This window comes from Dermochelys coriacea, chromosome 4 (assembly GCF_009764565.3).
Source record: "Dermochelys coriacea isolate rDerCor1 chromosome 4, rDerCor1.pri.v4, whole genome shotgun sequence".
Taxonomy (NCBI): Eukaryota; Metazoa; Chordata; order Testudines; family Dermochelyidae; genus Dermochelys; species Dermochelys coriacea.
In genome coordinates, this window is record NC_050071.1 from 115,176,559 (window position 1) to 115,196,100 (window position 19,542).

Sequence of the window (19,542 nt, forward strand, 5' to 3'; positions counted from 1 at the left end):
AGAATACTGTGTGCAGTTCTGGTCTCCCATGTTTAAAAAGGATGAATTCAAGCTGGAGCAGGTACAGAGAAGGGCTACTAGGATGATCCGAGGAATGGAAAACTTGTCTTATGAAAGGAGACTTAAGGAGCTTGGCTTGTTTAGCCTAACTAAAAGAAGGTTGAGGAGAGATATGATTGCTCTCTATAAATATATCAGAGGGATAAATACCAGAGAGGGAGAGGAATTATTTCAGCTCAGCACCAATGTGGACACAAGAACAAATGGGTATAAACTGGCCACCAGGAAGTTTAGACTTGAAATCAGACGAAGGTTTTTAACCATCAGAGGAGTGAAGTTTTGGAATAGCCTTCCAAGGGAAGCAGTGGGGGCAAAAGATCTATCTGGTTTTAAGATTCTACTTGATAAGTTTATGGAGGAGATGGTATGATGGGATAATGGGATTTTGGTAATTGATCTTTAAATATTCCGGGTAAATAAGCCAAATCCCCTGAGATGGGATATTAGATGGATGGGATCTGAGTTACCCAGGAAAGAATTTTCTGCAGTATGTGGCTGGTGAATCTTGCCCATATGCTCAGGGTTTAGCTGATCGCCATATTTGGGGTCGGGAAGGAATTTTCCTCCAGGGCAGATTGGAGAGGTCCTGGAGGTTTTTCGCCTTCCTCTGTAGCATGGGGCATGATTGACTTGAGGGAGGCTTCTCTGCTCCTTGAAGTCTTTAAACCATGATTTAAGGACTTCAATAGCTCAGACATGGGTGAGGTTTTTCATATGAGTGGGTGAGTGAGATTCTGTGGCCTGCACTGTGCAGGAGGTCGGACTAGATGATCAGAACGGTCCCTTCTGACCTTAGTATCTATGAATCTATGAAAGAGGGACAGAGAGGGAGAGTGGGTGGGGAGGATAGAGATAAATTGGATTGAATAGCCAGTCTTGATGATTTCTAGTACCCATTTCTCTGACCTGATGGCCTGTCATGTTGGGTGGAATAGTGTCAGGTGGTCTCCAAAAGGATGGGAAGTTGCAGATGGTTCCAGCATTTGAAAATGGGGGAGGCATCTTCGGTCCTCGACCAAGCCCTCAAAGCTGCTGTTGAGGGGGCCTGCTGAGATGTTGATGACAGAGGTAGTGGTTTCCGTTTTGTGGGCCTCTATGTTTTTGTGGAAAGAAAAGGAGTACTGGTGGCACCTTAGAGACTAACAAATTTATTAGAGCATAAGCTTTCGTGAGCAACAGCTCACTTCATCGGATGCATTTGGTGGAAAAAACAGAGGAGAGATTTATATACACACACACAGAGAACATGAAACAATGGGTTTATCATACACACTGTAAGGAGAGTGATCACTTAAGATAAGCCATCACCAGCAGCAGGGGGGGGGAAAGGAGGAAAACCTTTCATGGTGACAAGCAAGGTAGGCTAATTCCAGCAGTTAACAAGAATATCAGAGGAACAGCGGGGGGTGGGGTGGGAGGGAGAAATACCATGGGGAAATAGTTTTACTTTGTGTAATGACTCATCCATTCCCAGTCTCTATTCAAGCCTAAGTTAATTGTATCCAGTTTGCAAATTAATTCCAATTCAGCAGTCTCTCGTTGGAATCGGTTTTTGAAGCTTTTTTGTTGAAGTATAGCCACTCTTAGGTCTGTGATCGAGTGACCAGAGAGATTGAAGTGTTCTCCAACTGGTTTTTGAATGTTATAATTCTTGACGTCTGATTTATGTCCATTCATTCTTTTACGTAGAGACTGTCCAGTTTGGCCAATGTAAATGGCAGAGGGGCATTGCTGGCACATGATGGCATATATCACATTGGTAGATGCGCAGGTGAACGAGCCTCTGATAGTGTGGCTGATGTGATTAGGCCCTATGATGGTATCCCCCGAATAGATATGTGGACAGAGTTGGCAACGGGCTTTGTTGCAAGGATAGGTTCCTGGGTTAGTGGTTCTGTTGTGTGGTGTGTGGTTGCTGGTGAGTATTTGCTTCAGATTGGGGGGCTGTCTGTAAGCAAGCACTGGCCTGTCTCCCAAGATCTGTGAGAGTGATGGCTCGTCCTTCAGGATAGGTTGTAGATCCTTGATGATGCGTTGGAGAGGTTTTAGTTGGGGGCTGAAGGTGATGGCTAGTGGCGTTCTGTTATTTTCTTCGTTGGGCCTTTCCTGTAGTAGGTGACTTCTGGGTACTCTTCTGGCTCTGTCAATCTGTTTCTTCACTTCAGCAGGTGGGTATTGTAGTTGTAGGAATGCATGATAGAGATCTTGTAGGTGTTTGTCTCTGTCTGAGGGGTTGGAGCAAATGCGGTTATATCGTAGCACTTGGCTGTTGACAATGGATCGAGTGGTATGATCTGGATGAAAGCTAGAGGCATGTAGGTAGGAATAGCGGTCAGTAGGTTTCCGATATAGGGTGGTGGTTATGTGACTATCGCTTATTAGCACCGTAGTGTCCAGGAAGTGGATCTCTTGTGTGGACTGGTCCACGCTGAGGTTGATGGTGGGATGGAAATTGTTGAAATCATGGTGGAATTCCTCAAGAGCTTCTTTTCCATGGGTCCAGATGATGAAGATGTCATCAATGTAGCGCAAGTAGAGTAGGGGCATTAGGGGACGAGAGCTGAGGAAGCGTTGTTCTAAGTCAGCCATAAAAATGTTGGCATACTGTGGGGCCATGCGGGTACCCATCGCAGTGCCGCTGATTTGAAGGTATACATTGTCCCCAAATGTGAAATAGTTATGGGTCAGGACAAAGTCATGAAGTTCAGCCACCAGGTTAGCCGTGACAGTATCGGGGATACTGTTCCTGACGGCTCGTAGTCCATCTTTGTGTGGAATGTTGGTTTAGAGGGCTTCTACATCCATAGTGGCTAGGATGGTGTTTTTAGGAAGATCACCAATGGACTGTAGTTTCCTCAGGAAATCGGTGGTGTCTCGAAGATAGCTGGGAGTGCTGGTAGCGAAGGGCCTGAGGAGGGAGTCTACATAGCCAGACAATCCTGCTGTCAGGGTTCCAATGCCTGAGATGATGGGGCGTCCAGGATTTCCAGGTTTATGGATCTTGGGTAGCAGATAGAATACCCCAGGTCGGGGCTCCAGGGGTGTGTCTGTGCGGATTTGTTCTTGTGCTTTTTCAGGGAGTTTCTTGAGCAAATGCTGTAGTTTCTTTTGGTAACTCTCAGTGGGATCAGAGGGTAATGGCTTGTAGAAAGTGGTGTTGGAGAGCTGCCTAGTAGCCTCTTGTTCATACTCCGACCTATTCATGATGACGACAGCACCTCCTTTGTCAGCCTTTTTGATTATGATGTCAGAGTTGTTTCTGAGGCTGTGGATGGCACTGTTCTGCATGGCTGAGGTTATGGGGTAAGCGATGCTGCTTTTCCACAATTTCAGCTTGTGCACGTCGGCGGAAGCAGTCTATGTAGAAATCCAGGCTGCTGTTTTGACCTTCAGGAGGAGTAAACCCAGAATCTATTGCCTCTGTAGTTGTGTGTACGGCGCAGAACTTATTCTTTGTGCCAAGCAGTATTTCCCCTGATTCTCTCTTTGTTTAAGCATATAGATGCCTAAGAATTGAAGAGTCACCCTGGAGTCTTTTAGTGTGTGGAGCAACTCATCTATCTTAGCTGGGAACAACTTTGGTCCCTTGAATGGGAGATCCTCTATGGTGGACTGTACCTCTTTGGGGAGCCCAGAGAGGTGGAGCCAGGAAGTTCACCACATGACTATGCCCGTGGTGATGGACTGTGCCGCTGTGTCTGCTGAATCCAGTGAGGCTTGTAAGGCTGTTCGACAGGGTGAATTTGATTTAAATTACTAGTCAGAAAGACTATTTAATCATGGATTTCTACATAAAAGTGCATTCTTGTTGGTTGTTATAACCTTAATACATATTCTTCACAACTCAGAGATAGATGTAGGTTTCATTTTTAGAAGGTAAAAAGTATACATTTTAAAAGTAATTTATTTTGAAAACTTTTCAGATTAGTTTTACAGCTATATCAGAAAATGAATGATTGTTTGGTTATTTCATTTACCAAAGGCAACTGAAGCAGATAGTTCACCTCCCAATGACTTCATAAAGATCTCCAATTCAACAGATTAATCATTAATGTTTGGAGGATTTTCTTGCCATGCGGTATTAGGAGGAGAACATCACCGGACAGACATTTAAGTTATGTTATTTAATTAAAATAACAACATTACATGTTCTGGATTTTTTCCTTCAACAACAAACGTGCAATATTTTAACCAAACAAGCATATGTATTTTTGAATTTAGTTAAACATTATAGTTTTTTAAAATCAGGTTTTTCTTAAAATTGTTGTTAACTAAAATAGTTAAATGAAGTTTAAAAAAAAATAAATTGAATAGGTCAGCCAGGTCAACATGAGAAATTTAAAATATTGGCTTCTGCAGCTAACTCAGTCATTTTTCACCTCTATATATTTTAATTTATTTATTTTAAAACATTTTCGCTGCTAACAAGCATGTTATCTCTGGAGACACAAATCCACAGTTTGAGAACTGCAAAACTAAGCATCTTCTATACTGAGCACTGAGTCCCATTGGGTAGATAGAAAGATTAACTTAAATAATCTACTATGCAGAAGCCCCTGGAACCCCATAAGATTGGATCCCTAATTCATGAACTATTGGAACTCATTTACAAAATATTGTCTCATACTATAGAATTAGAATTTATAATCCCTATTCCATGATGAGATATCTTTGAACTATAATGTATCTTAATTAAAACCATCTTTAGATAGGTTTTTTCCTCAAAAAGCATAAAAAAAAAATCAGATTTAAATTAAAAAAATCCGATTTTTTAAATTTTTTTTTTAAATTGATTTTTATCCACCCTGCTGTTCGAGCTAGAAGATGGCCCTCCAAGACGATTACTTTAAATTGCTCTTTTTTGTCCACAGGGAGATAATCAATAAATTCAGACATCTTTGAATAATTGGAGTGGTTGTATTTGACCATTAGTACCTCATAATTGGTGATCCTTAACTGTAGGGTCGCTGATGAGTAGGCCTTACGCCCAAAGAAGTCTAATCATTTCCAGTCCCTATCATATGGAGTGGATCTGGAGTGATGTCCTCTGTCCCATTCATTCAAGGCATCTAACCATCAGACCATTTGGTGTGGGGGGCTAAAACAAAAATTCCATTCCCTTGGGAGGAATGTAATATTTTTTGTCTGCTCTTTTACATGTGGATGGAATTGTAGCTGGGGTCTGGCAGATGGTTTTGGGTGGGTCCATGAGCACTTCATGTATCAGGAGAGCAATCTTGGATGAAGTTGAGGTTTGTACAATGTCCAACAACTTGTATTAAGATTCTGCAACTTCTTCCAGTGGTATTTCTAGTGAGTCTGCAATCCTCTTAAACACCTTTTGGAACGGTTTAAAACCACCACCCATCATGGATTGTGGGAGCACGATTGTTTCGTCCCAAGAAAAGGAAGAAAAATTGGTAGCTGGGGTGACCTCTTCATCAGAAGTCCCTTCCAGTCTTTTGGGAGTTCACAGGATCTGAGTATTGAGGGCAATGGGGAATGTCTTGACCTCTCCTTGTGGGTACTGGGAAGCTTAGAATAGTGGTATATGGGTATACTTTATCATCTTGGATGTGCTCCCACCACAGATAGACAATTTGTAAATATGTGAAGACCAGCAGAAAGGCAAAAGGAAAGGATCACATACTGATAGTATCTTCCCCAGAAGGAAGTGAAGGGATTTCTGATGTGAAGCAAAATAGAAATGTGTGTCCTGTAAACTGAGATCACCTCACAATCTTTAATGTATTTATCCTCTCAGGACCCATGTTAGATAGGGCTGTGCTGTTATCCCCATCATATAGATGAGGGAACTGAAGCACAGACACTCTAAAGGCTGAGGCTTTTCTTTTATTCCCCTTATCAATGGGGATGCAGGTATTTGTACAACCTTTGGATCTGAATCTATCTGCAGAGCCAAGTGATTTATTTAGCATGTGCATAGTCCTCTAGCCAAGCGATGGCATCTTCAGTGGCGTGATGCAATTCTTCTAGGCCACCTAGTCAGCAGGCATTCATCAACAATGTGCATCGTCGTCTATGTTGCACCACAGTTGCACAAAGGGCTGTCACAAAGGCACCTGCGATACTGGTTGGCTGCACATAGACCATGCCCTGTCCAGAACCTGTTCAACAGGGACCATTGGCCAGGGGCAGGTCAAAACCAGGCGGGAAAATTGTGGCGTCAGCGACAGGAGACTGGAGCCAAGTGATGTACCTGGGCATCTACCATTATAGCACATGCTGATAGCACTGCGGAGTCAGAACCGATATCTGGAACAGCAACTTTCAGTCCATCAAGGACATGAGCCCTTCTTTAGAGATTTACCCAGTGCTGTGGCCTTAATTTTTTATGATTCTGAGGGGGTTTTTAGAACCAAGCATGAGGGAACTGAAAGGGACCCAAAGCAGTGCTTGACCCTGCTAACAGGAGCTGTATCTCACACCTGTATCCAGAAGGAGAGAGGATAGATTTGAAGAGGTGCTCCTACTAGGACTGGCTGCAGACCATGAGAATGTCCCTCCCCCAACCAAGCCGGACACCTTGTACGCCAGTCTGAAGTGGGATACAGCAGGACACGAAGCACACCTCTGAAATCCTGGCTTCTACCTCTTCAGAGCCACCACAGGATCTGTAAGCCAGTACCAAGGTATGGGAACAAATAAGAAATAACTTTTATAAATAAAGCTAAATTTTCTAATGCTAATGCTAACTAATTAAGAAATCTAACTAAGGCGCAGTGTCTTTGGAGAGGTTGGGTCCAGGCTGAATCAGCCTGGAGAGGTTCCTGGTCCACCTGCTGACATATTTGGAAGGAACACATTTGGATCCTCAGAATGTTCAGTAAAAGTAAAAGGAGGGGCAGGGGAGCGCTCTAACAGGCACTGCTATGAAACATTCCACTGTCAGTTACACCACCAGTGCATCCCAAGAGTGGGAAGGTACAGAGGCCACCTGAAGAACCTTAAACGACATCAGAGACCCAGGATCATAGAAGAAGGATGGTTTAAAAAAAAAAAAAACATGAAAAAGAAAACACTATAGGCTTGACTGTTCCCCCCAATATTTGCTTCAATTCAGTAGCATTGTTTTCTTTAGACACTCCGAAAAGTTGGACAAAAGTTAATAAAGTCGTTGCCTCAATTAATTTTTGCACCTCTCTTGACTTTTCATGTTTGGAATTCTCCTTTAAAAGAGGATTCCAAATAGACTGGTGGATAGGGGAGATTGTTGAAGTGCAGTTCCACTTAAATCTTCTTCCTCCAGAGTCTGTTCCAGCAGCTATTTTTTTGGAAGGAGACAATCAAATTCTAGATTTAGGTAACATGAGGTATATTTAAAGTGAAATACTTTGACTTATACTCCGTGTAATCCTTTTGGAGTCAATGCAGTTGAAGTCAGTTGAATTTGGCCCTCAAAGTAATGAAGAACTGACTTTATCAAGCCAAATATTACTGAAGATAAAACTGATCGACATTTTTATTAAAGACCATAATTTAAATAATTTCAGACAACTTCCTACCTCAAAAAGTTTTTCAGTTATTTCTCTTTCATGTAAAGGGACTTGCTTATAATTACGGAACTCTGCCACCTCTCTGTGTCTGAGTTGTAGGAGTCGGAATCTTTTTGATCTGTTAAGTTCCTCATCTGAAACAAAATTAAACTCTTGCTGCAATTGCTCCAGTCTGAAGAAACCAGGAATACAGGCATCTCCACTAGTGGCAATCTAAATAACAAAGGTAAATATTAAAAGTTCAATTCAGAGTGAAAAATGTCCATAAAATATTTTTTCAATGGGTTGACTAATTCTATTAGATATATTGCCAAGAGCCTCATTGTAATCAAAACCAGCCTGAATATGCCAAAATATAACAAATATTTAATATTTTAAAATAAGGGTTTCAATAATTCTTAGTTTTTAGTAAGAATATAGTGGAATTTAATTCATTCACAATTTAAATGTAATATAAAATATTGTAATAACTGTTAGAGTGACAACTGAAGCTATATATATTTCAACATATAAAAGGAAAACTATGGTACAGTATAATAAATTTAGGCCCCAATCTTGCAAACACAGTCATACGTAGGGCCCTACCAAACTCACAGCCATGAAAAACACATCATGGATCATAAAACATGGTCTCTCTCCATGAAATCTGGTCTTTTGTGTGCTTTTACCTTATACTATATAGATTTCATGGGGGGAGACCAGTGGTTCTCAAATTGAGGGTCCTGATCCAACAGGGAGTTGCGGAGAGGGTGGCAGGGGTCACAACATTATTTTAGGGGGGTTGCGGTATTGCCATCCTTATTTCTGCTGCCTTCAGAGCTAGGTGGCCAGAGAGCAGTGGCTGTTAGTCAGGCACCCAGCTCTGAAGGCAGTCTCCTGCCAGCTCATGCCACCCTTACTTCTGCGGTGGGCAGCCAGATAGTGGCAACTGATGACTGAGGGCTCAGCTCTGCAGGCAGCAGCGCAGAAGGAAGGGTGGCAATACCATACCATGCCATCCTTACATCTGCACTGCTGCTGACGGCGGCTCTGCCTCCAGAGCTGGGCTCCCGGCCTGCAGACAGCTGCCCAGCTCTGAAGGAAGTGCCGCTGCCAACAGCAGTGCAGAAGTAAGGGTAGCAGTACCGCAACCTCCCCTACAATAACCTGGCAACCTCCCCACAACTCCTTTTTGGGTCAGGACCCCTACAATTACAACACTGAAATTTCAGATTTAAATAGCTGAAATCATGAAATTTACAATTTTTAAAATCTTATGTCTCTGAAATTGTCCAAAATGGACCATGAATTTGGTAGGGCCCTAGTCATATACATAACTTCACTAAAGTGAGTAGTCCCACTGAAGTCAATGTTCAAAAAGATCCCAAGTCCTACAACTCACTGAAATTACTCACATGGATAAAGTTATGCACATATGTATGTCTTCGCAGGACTGAAGCTTGAGGTAGCTAAGAGCAGTTTGTGAATGCTTCATTCCCATTAATGAGCTGTTACTCACTTGGGCAGTGTCATCTCCTCCAGTGGGACTACTTGTGTAAACAACTGCTCCCCAGGGAAGAAGGGGTTCACAATTTGGTCCGACATACATACTTTTCCATTTACACCAGTTTCACACAAGTGTAACTCCACTGAAATCAATGGGTTTTATCAATGCAAAACTAGCTTAAAATTTCAAAATCAAGTGCCCAATATTTAATTAATGTTTGTATTATTTATTAAAAATACCATGTTTCATTTTCCCAATTCCTGTGAATGGTTCTGTTTTATCTTTCAATTAGAGTTGCCAGTCCAATGATACTTCCAGCAAGAAGGCCAGTCTGATCATATAGTGAGACACAGAAAATGCAGCTCGGCATCTGAATGCATTTCAAAATTGTGATGAGGCAGATTTTTTTTAAAATAAATTAATGTCACTGTTAAATTAACTCCATCAAAATTTTTAAAAAGCAAGGTAAATTGTGTCAATTTTAAACACCTAATTTTCAAAGTCACACAACTGTATGTACATTATTGTGCCTGACTTTTGAAAATCAGTGTCTTAAAATCATCTCAAATTATGTCATCAGATTTTCAAGATTTTGATTTATTGTTTGATTTAAAGATAAATCTCTTGAACCAAACTAATGATCTTTTCTGGGAAAACAACGTGCCTAGAAAATCTTACTGAATAAAGAAAAATTAATTTTCATGCACAGGGAAACACAACTAACTCAGAATCTCCATAAAGCAGACAGTGTGTAAACCCTGTACCATAACTTAATGGTGTTGATGAACCCTCTTATGAAGATGGGGTGTAAAAACTAACCACACATTCACTTTAAAAGTTTGATTGTCCTTTCATCTCTTCGTTCAGATTATATAGAGCCAGCCAGACTGGCTTGAACTCTACACATTTTATGCTTACCCTCCTTTCTGGCAGTGACCAGGGGCTCTAGATATACATTTATGCTTCCTAATGTGATGGCATCTCGGATCTGTAATATTTGACTCGTTTACAAACAAACAAAAAAAAATCAACTGGGAGATTATTTTCTAAATGAAAGAGAAAGGTGAAGTGTACCATCGACTGTTACTACTCAGAGCTAAACAATCCAAAAACAAAGACCAAGAGGGGAAACTAAAACAGATTTAAAAAGAGCCAAAGAAGTATACTTTCACCCTGGTTTCAGTTATGACCTGAGGAGCTCATACCTCTAAATAAACACAAGAGTATGTTGTTATGATTACTTAGAGCCCAATTCTATTTTTTTTTAAGTGAATGGCAAAATTCCCATTGACTTTAATGGGAGTAAGATAGGGCTCTCAGCGAGTAACAGTAGGGAGAAATTAGTATTGGGGAAGTTAAATTTAGGTTTTGTAATGACCCAATCACTCCCAGTCTCTTGCAAACTGGATACCGTCAGATTAGGCCTGAATAGAGATTGGGAGTGGCTGGGTCATTACAAAACCTAAATTTAACTTCCCTAAACTTAAATTTCCCCAATACTAATTTCTCCCTACTGTTACTCACACCTTCTTGTCAACTGTCTGTAATGGGCCACTCTCTTACCACTTCAAAAGTTATTTTTCCTCCCTTGGTATTCTGCTGTTAATTATTTCATTAGACTGACCTCACACTTGGTAAAGCAACCCCCCCATCCTTTCATATATTTATACTTGCTCCTCTATTTTCACTCCAGGCATCCGATGAAGTGGGTTCTAGCCCATGAAAGCTTATGCCCAAATACATTTGTTAATCTCTAAGATGCCACAAGGACTTCTCGTTTTTGCTGATACAGACTAACATGGCTACCACTCTAAAACCAACTACATGTAGAATTCAACTGTTACTTTTTGTGTTTAAAGCAGGATTATTTTCTTCACATCCTTTAAGAGTCAAAATTTTTTTGCAAATCCCAGATTTCAACAAAATGGTTTATTAAAGCCTTCTTACCATTATCAGCTGCATCAGATCTGCATTTTTGGGGTCATTTGGATCCAGCTTTGTTTCTGCAGCCCACTTGGCTAGTTTCTTCATGTCAGTTAAGCCTGATGTGCCAATAGACGCAATGGCATCAATATTTTTTAAAGCACTGAAATGATAGTTGATACCAAAGGATTCAGATTTTAAAAACAGATGTATTTTTTGGTCAGTGCAATATAATAAACAAAGAATAATTTTTTGAAAAAAATATTTGGACTGCAAATTCCACCACTTGGAAATATGAAATTTGATCACACACTCGCAATAAGAAAGCAAGCAAGTTTTTGGCATTTTTCTCTTCATGGCTTGCGGTGTTTTTTTTGCTACAAATATTTATAATCTATAAAAGGACAGAATGTTTTCTTTTGTGAAAAAGGACAGTAAAATTAATTACCATGACAATACCATGAAGGCTTTTTGTTATGGAATTAAATCAAGCTTTTGAGTTTTCAGAATGGTGGTTTATGAAAGTGTTTGGAATTAAATATATTTTACCTTTTGGAATGATAGATCCTCTGTGCAACAAAAGACAAACAGAGGTAACTTCCATTAGCACTAAAGAAAGTTATATGCATGTATGTATGATCAGGTGGTTCCTCTATAAAACAGCAGCAAGAAGCTGCAATGAGAGAGAAGCTGCAATAAAGGGAGGTTGTGAGAGTTGTTGGGACTCCCAGAGGTAGGAGGCTTGGCAGTAAGCTGAGGAAGAGAAACCCCTGAGGACAGAGCACAAGACTAGCAAGGTAAGCATTATGTTTTTGTTTTTGGTTTTGGTTTATGTACTGGGAAAACGGAAAAGGAATAAAAGCCTGGCCAGAAGGATCTACAGACCAAAGCCTGACCAGAAGGCCTGTGAGACTACTTGTTTGATGGCAACATAATGGGACAGCCCTGAGGAGGGGAGAAATTGTTAGCAGGGTACTGCAGACACACCCCTGGCCACAAGGGGGTGCATAGGAGGCTACTGACCCTACTACACTCAGCATCAATAGGAAAACAGGCTCCGATATCCTTTAAGCATCCACTTCAGACAAAAATATCCAGAGCATTCCAGGCTATACAATTCTAGAAGACTGCAAGATATTTTGGCTCCAATTCAAACTCATATTTTCAGGAGCAAAATTATGACAGGCCAAATTTAAGGGAACTCCTCCCCCACATCACAATTGGCCCTCTTTTTGAAAGTGTCAGCGAAGGTCAAGGACTGATTGGATATATAGGCAAAAATACCCTCTCACTCCGAGATGTGAACTCTCCAGATCAGGTTTCAAGCACGAGGGAGGGGAGGAGTATGGGAAGCTTGCACTGCTAGTTCCATGGTACTGGTAGGCATGGACCTTACCTGTTCTATGGGCAAACAAAGGACTTCAGCCAATGCAGCACTGTTCATGAGCATTGCATTCATTCATATTTTAAAAAACTCTGCTGCACAATTGTACAAAGTAATAGAGATCATATAAATGAGCTGCTGCTCCATGCTGCTAATGATCTTTCAACTCCCACCATACAGTAAGTATGAGCTAATCGATCTAGAATAACTTTCTTTCTTGGCTGCAGTTTGGGTCAAAGAGAGTACTGGATGGATTACCATTGGGAAGAACTATTTCCCACATTAAGATGACAGGGAAGACTCGGAGCATGCTCACCTCATATAAGTCACCTAATATAACTTCCACGAGCTGATGGCAGAGTCAAAGGGCCATGTTTATCCATGGTGTAATGCCATTCAGTTCATTGGAATTACACAGAAGTGACCAAAGTTGTCACCACTGGGAAGGGGCAATCCACAATGCCTAGTCTGCAGCCTCAGGATAGGGGAGATTTTCTTATACAGACCAGGTATTACTTTCTGTAGTTTACCAGGCTTCCAGGGCTCACATGGACCAGTAGTTAGGAAGTAAATTTAGTATGAATTGAGGTCAGGTTTATTTTTAACCAATTAAATAAGAGCAACAGTGACAATATTGCTACCCTCTTTATCACTCTTGTGGTTTAGTTTCTCTCAACCCATGGTAAGAATGACATTTAAAGTAGACATACTGTATGCATAATATATTTTGTATAAGCCTTGCTTGTGGGTTGTATTTCTTGGGGATGATTACCAATAATGTTCTCTTCACACTCTAACACAAGAAACAAGAAGAAAAAACTGCACTGATCCTAGTTTGCTATCTGGGCATTATAATAATGAAGGCATCAGCTGCCACTTCTTTCAGCATTTTATGCTGTCTAGCAACCAAATGTTAAAAGATTAAAATGTTAATTAAAATATTTACCTAAAATATTATCTCTATATCCTTTGCATTGGGATAAACTGCATAAGAGAAAAAAGTTTCTGTATTTTAAAAAGCCATATGACAGTTATTGCTTGATTATTAAAAGTCACCTCTTTTCTAAATATTTTTAAATACCATAATATATTAAATTTTTCAACACATCACTGCAGCATATTACCTTGGAATCCCTGTTTTCTGCTGGGGTACTAGAGGAATTAGGGGTACTCCATTTTCTCCAACTGCCCAGGAAACACTATTGGACACTTTGCCAGAGGTCATTAAAGTAATCTTATTACTACCATCAGCTTCAAATGAAAATGGCACACCTACATCCAGGAGAAAAACAAAAAACATATACAATGATCTTTCCTGTAAGTTTCAAAATTGCAGTATCCTATTGTGATTTATGAAACACTAATTCAGTATCTGTGAAAAAAATGTGCTTATTAACACCAACTAGCACCAACACCTACTCTTGGAAGAATCTGTTTTCCTAACTGCACACTGAACCACTACTACAAGGCTCTCACTTTTCCAAAAGGTGGCTTTATTCCTTAATGGTAATCAAAAGACATATGGTTGAAAAGTCAGCCCCCAGGGAGCCATGATGTACATCCGTATGTATATCCAGCATGCTCAGGGGGCCTTCAACCCACTCACTCTCTTCTGCTCAGCACCCACATCTTTCACCTTGCCTTCCACTACTGACTTCACTCCTGTGTAGGCTGCTCCTGCTCTCTTGCCCTACACCCTAGTCTCTATTGCAAAATACTGAAACGTATGAGTCACTCACTTCATAATACGACTCTCAATATTATTTTTATTTTTACCTTAATTGCCCATTTTTCTACTCCTCTCTTTAGTTTATCTTCATGTGCTACATTTATCTAATTTAAGATTGGAAACTCCTTGGGACACAGTTAAAGTAATTTGTTAATCTCCAAAGAATATGCAACACACCATGCAATGTTGTTATAGTACTATATAAATGTTTATTACTAAAATAAAAATAATAAAATGGTGGAGTCTGGAGTGCAGGAACTTTGGGACCCAACTGAGAAAGAAGTTATTGGGATTTAATGTTGTTGGAAGTCAAGAAAAGGGATAAAGCATTTTTAAAGTGTGCAAACAAACCAGTTAGAAAGAGTAAAAACTAGTATACAAGAATATATTTTACAGGGCCAGCTTCTCAACTGCTGTAAATCGTGTCAGTGGAACGATGCTGATTTTATACTAGCTCATACTGTCCCACTACGTATATTTCTTATAGTCAAAACTTAAAAGAGGATTCTATTTTTAAATAGTGAAAAGTAACAATTAGAACTCCTTTTAAAATCATGTAATTTTTTATTACATAAAAACAAAGTATTTCACGAAGTAGGACAAAGAAAAACCCCATCACAAATTTAGCTAATAATATGAACTGGGACCGTTTTATATAACTCAGTCTCAGAGGTTCTAAATGCTCTTGACTGAATTATACTTTATGCCTGAGACTAGCAGAATATTCTTAACATACGGAAATATATTTTATTTACTTGGGTAAAACTATGTCAAAGTAATATGTTGGGCTCAATCTAAGAGTAAAACATTCTAATCCAATACCTCCAATAATCTAATACACCACTAAGAGCAAGCAAGAATCCATACCACTCCCAACTCCTTCGTGGTCCAACATCACACGCTGGTTGCTGCTAAATTCTATTTCTTCTGTACGAGCTCTATCAGTGTGAACTGTAGTCTCAGGGACAGGTATAAACATTTCTGCTAACAAGTTAGTGCTGCTGAGTCCCATTGTTTCATATATCTGAAATAAGCAATGACATAAGTAGTGAAATGCTACACTCAATTCTGGGTGCCTCATTACTACAACCTAAGAGTAAGTTGGAGGGTGTTCAGCAAAAAAGCAGTTAACATGATTAAGATGAGGAGGAATATTAGATTGATAAGTAACAAATTTAAAGATTTACATATGTACAGTGTTTAAAGCAATGACTAAGTAGTGGACAAGATAATTTTCTAAAGGGAATACCCAGGAGGAATCTTTGCTGACTCATAAAAATCCATTTTGTCAACTGAGTGTCCCCTCCACATCTCATGTGCCTGATGGCATTTAGGGCAACATCTAGCCTTTAATGAAAATCCCTTACTACCTTCCTACACAATATACAACTATTGACCAACATGGTGGTGGCAGACACACCCCACACTAGGGAAGCTACTGGAGCCTATTTTCCTCAGTGTGCCTGGCCAGCTCCACAGGACCATGTGCCATGGCCCTGTCTCCCCTCCTGGTCCCCTTTGGGGTGGTTTGCAGTAAAAGAGCTACTAGGAGGGTCAGTTTCAGCATTACACTGAGAGAAGGGATTGCAGCTATACCCTGTCCCTGTGCAAGAGGGTGGGTGACACAAGTGGGCATGGAAGAAAGGAGGCTAGTGTGTACCTTTAACTGTACCATGAAAAGACAGTCTGGATGATAAATGTTGCATTAGGCACCCCTTAGACATAGCATTGTAACAATGTGTTATTTTAAAAGTGTGCTATTGTCTGCTTCATTACATTATTGAATTATCCTTTTCAAAGTGAATGAAGCAGCTTTCAGAATTCAGAGTGCAGCCTTCCGTTGAACTCAAGTTAACAACTTGATCACAAGACTACATTTTTTCAAATTGTCCAGTAGTTTTATTCTGTGGACACAAGTTTTCCCGAGTAGAACAGTATATCATATTTGTTTTATCTATGCTGTAAACCACAGCTTCTCTAAAAATAAAAAAAAAGTTGCTTCACTTACCTACGGAACCATAAAAAGAAAAGGAGTACTTGTGGCACCTTAGAGACTAACAAATTTATTAGAGCATAAGCTTTCGTGAGCTACAGCTCACTTCATCGGATGCATTTGGTGGAAAAAACAGGGAAGATTGATATACACACACAGAGAACATGAAACAATGGGTTTATCATACACAATGTAAGGAGAGTGATCACTTAAGATAAGCCATCACCAGCAGCAGGGGGGGGAAAAGGAGGAAAACCTTTCACGGTGACAAGCAAGGTAAGCTATTTCCAGCAGTTAACAAGAATATCTGAGGAACAGTGGGGGGTGGGGTAGGGTGGGGGGGGAGAAATAATGTGGGGAAATAGTTTTACTTTGTGTAATGACTCATCCATTCCCAGTCTCTATTCAAGCCTAAGTTAATTGTATCCTTTTTGCAAATTAATTCCAATTCAGCAGTCTCTCGTTGGAGTCTGTTTTTGAAGCTTTTTTGCTGAAGGATAGCCACTCTTAGGTCTGTAATCGAGTGACCAGAGAGATTGAAGTGTTCTCCAACTGGTTTTTGAATGTTATAATTCTTGACGTCTGATTTGTGTCCATTCATTCTTTTACGTAGAGACTGTCCAGTTTGACCAATGTACATGGCAGAGGGGCATTGCTGGCACATGATGGCATATATCACATTGGTAGATGCGCAGGTGAACGAGCCTCTGATAGTGTGGCTGATGTGATTAGGCCCTATGATGGTGTCCCCTGAATAGATATGTGGACAGAGTTGGCAACGGGCTTTGTTGCAAGGATAGGTTCCTGGGTTGGTGGTTCTGTTGTGCTGCTGGTGATGGCTTATCTTAAGTGATCACTCTCCTTACATTGTGTTTGATAAACCCATTGTTTCATGTTCTCTGTGTGTGTATATCAATCTTCCCTGTTTTTTCCACCAAATGCATCCGATGAAGTGAGCTGTAGCTCACGAAAGCTTATGCTCTAATAAATTTGTTAGTCTCTAAGGTGCCACAAGTACTCCTTTTCTTTTTGCGAATACAGACTAACACGGCTGCTACTCTGAAACCTGTCATTATGCAAGGCACTGAATTTAGCCGTATAGAGTGGAAATCTGTCAACTTCATGAAAAAACTCGTACAGATACAGACAGACATCATCTTCCTCTCCAAATGCAAACAGATGGACATCATACCGAAAGGACTGAAGGTAAAAAATCCATTACAATCTACATACCACACAGACTATGCTGACAGCTTGTGCCAGACACTCTCAAAGAAACTGCGGAACCACCTGATCAACATCCTCTACAGCAAACAGGGAAAGATTAAGAATGAGCTCTCAAAACCTGATACTCTCATAAAGAACCAACCTTCCACACAAACGTCCTCGTAGCTGGACTTTACAAAAACTAGACAAGCCATTTACAGCACACACTTTGCTTCTCTACAAAAGAAAAAGGACACTAAGCTACCTAAACTACTACATGCCACAAGGGGCCACAACAGTGGTTCCCGTAACCCACCCAGCAATATTATTAATCTATCCAACTATACTCTTAGCCCAGCAGAAGAATCTGTCCTATCTCAGGGCCTCTCCTTTTGCCCCTCCACCCCCATGAACATGATACAGTTCTGTGGTGACCTAGAATCCTATTTTCGATGTCTCCGACTCAAGGAATATTTCCAACACACCTCTGACCAACATATTAATCCACAGAGACCTTCCTACCAACACTACAAAAAGAAGGATTCTGGGTGGACTCCTCCTGAAGGTCGAAACAGCAGCCTGGACTTCTACATAGAGTGCTTCCGCTGACGTGCACGAGCTGAAATTGTGGAAAAGCAGCATCGCTTGCCCCATAACCTCAGCCATGCAGAACACAATGCCATCCACAGCCTCAGAAACAACTCTGACATCATAATCAAAAAGGCTGACAAAGGAGATGCTGTCGTCATCATGAATAGGTCGGAGTATGAACAAGAGGCTACTAGGCAGCTCTCCAACACCACTTTCTACAAGCCATTACCCTCTGATCCCACTGAGAGTTACCAAAAGAAACTACAGCATTTGCTCAAGAAACTCCCTGAAAAAGCACAAGAACAAATCCGCACAGACACACCCCTAGAACCCTGACCTGGGGTATTCTATCTGCTAACCAAGATCCATAAACCTGGAAATCGTGGACGCCCCATCATCTCAGGCATTGGCACCCTGACAGCAGGATTGTCTGGCTATGTAGACTCCCTCCTCACGTCCTACGTTACCAGCACTCCCAGCTATCTTCGAGACACCACTGACTTCCTGAGGAAACTACAATCCATTGGTGATCTTCCTAAAAACACCATCCTAGCCACTATGGATGTAGAAGCCCTCTACACCAACATTCCACACAAAGATGGGCTACAAGCCATCAGGAACAGTATCCCCGATAATGTCACAGCTAACCTGGTGGCTGAACTTTGTGACTTTGTCCTCACCCATAACTATTTCACATTTGGGGACAATGTATACCTTCAAGTCAGCGGCACTGCGATGGGTATCCGCATGGCCCCACAGTATGCCAACATTTTTATGGCTGACTTAGAACAACGCTTTCTCAGCTCTCGTCCCCTAATTCCCCTACTCTACTTGCGCTACATTGATGACATCTTCATCATCTGGACCCATGGAAAAGAAGCCCTTGAAGAATTCCACCATGATTTCAACAATTTCCATCCCACCATCAACCTCAGCGTGGACCAGTCCACACAAGAGATCCACTTCCTGGACACTACGGTGCTAATAAGCGATGGTCACATAAACACCACCCTATATCGAAAACCTACTGACCGCTACAAGATCTCTATCATGCATTCCTACAACTACAATACCCACCTGCTGAAGTGAAGAAACAGATTGACAGAGCCAGAAGAGTACCCAGAAGTCACCTACTACAGGAAAGGCCCAACGAAGAAAATAACAGAACGCCATTAACCATCACCTTCAGCCCCCAACTAAAACCTCTCCAACGCATCATCAAGGATCTACAACCTATCCTGAAGGACGACCCATTACTCTCACAGATCTTGGGAGACAGGCCAGTCCTTGCTTACAGACAGCCCCCCAATCTGAAGCAAATACTCACCAGCAACCACACACCACATAACAAAACCACTAACCCAGGAACCTATCCTTGCAACAAAGCCCGTTGCCAACTCTGCCCACATATCTATTCAGGGGACACCATCAGAGGGCCTAATCACATCAGCCACACTATCAGAGGCTCGTTCACCTGCGCATCAATCCAATGTGATATATGTCATCCTGTGCCAGCAATGCCCCTCTGCCATGTACATTGGTCAAACTGGACAGTCTCTACGTAAAAGAATGAATGGACACAAATCAGACGTCAAGAATTATAACATTCAAAAACCAGTTGGAGAACACTTCAATCTCTCTGGTCACTCGATC

At 41.0% G+C, this 19,542-nt stretch overlaps 1 protein-coding gene across 6 annotated transcripts in view; it reads right to left on the bottom strand.

Moving 5' to 3' along the window:
• Positions 1-19,542, bottom strand: part of CC2D2A (coiled-coil and C2 domain containing 2A) — a 136,379-nt gene that overhangs the window by 64,006 nt on the left and 52,831 nt on the right. For all 6 annotated transcript variants that reach the window (XM_038398469.2, XM_043514124.1, XM_043514123.1 and 3 more), the window contains 4 exons: positions 14,967-15,123; positions 13,495-13,642; positions 11,011-11,149; positions 7,587-7,790 (listed from right to left, as the gene is read on the bottom strand). In XM_038398469.2, coding sequence (XP_038254397.1) covers positions 7,587-7,790; positions 11,011-11,149; positions 13,495-13,642; positions 14,967-15,123 — 648 coding nt within the window. The remainder of the gene's footprint in view (positions 1-7,586; positions 7,791-11,010; positions 11,150-13,494; positions 13,643-14,966; positions 15,124-19,542) is intronic.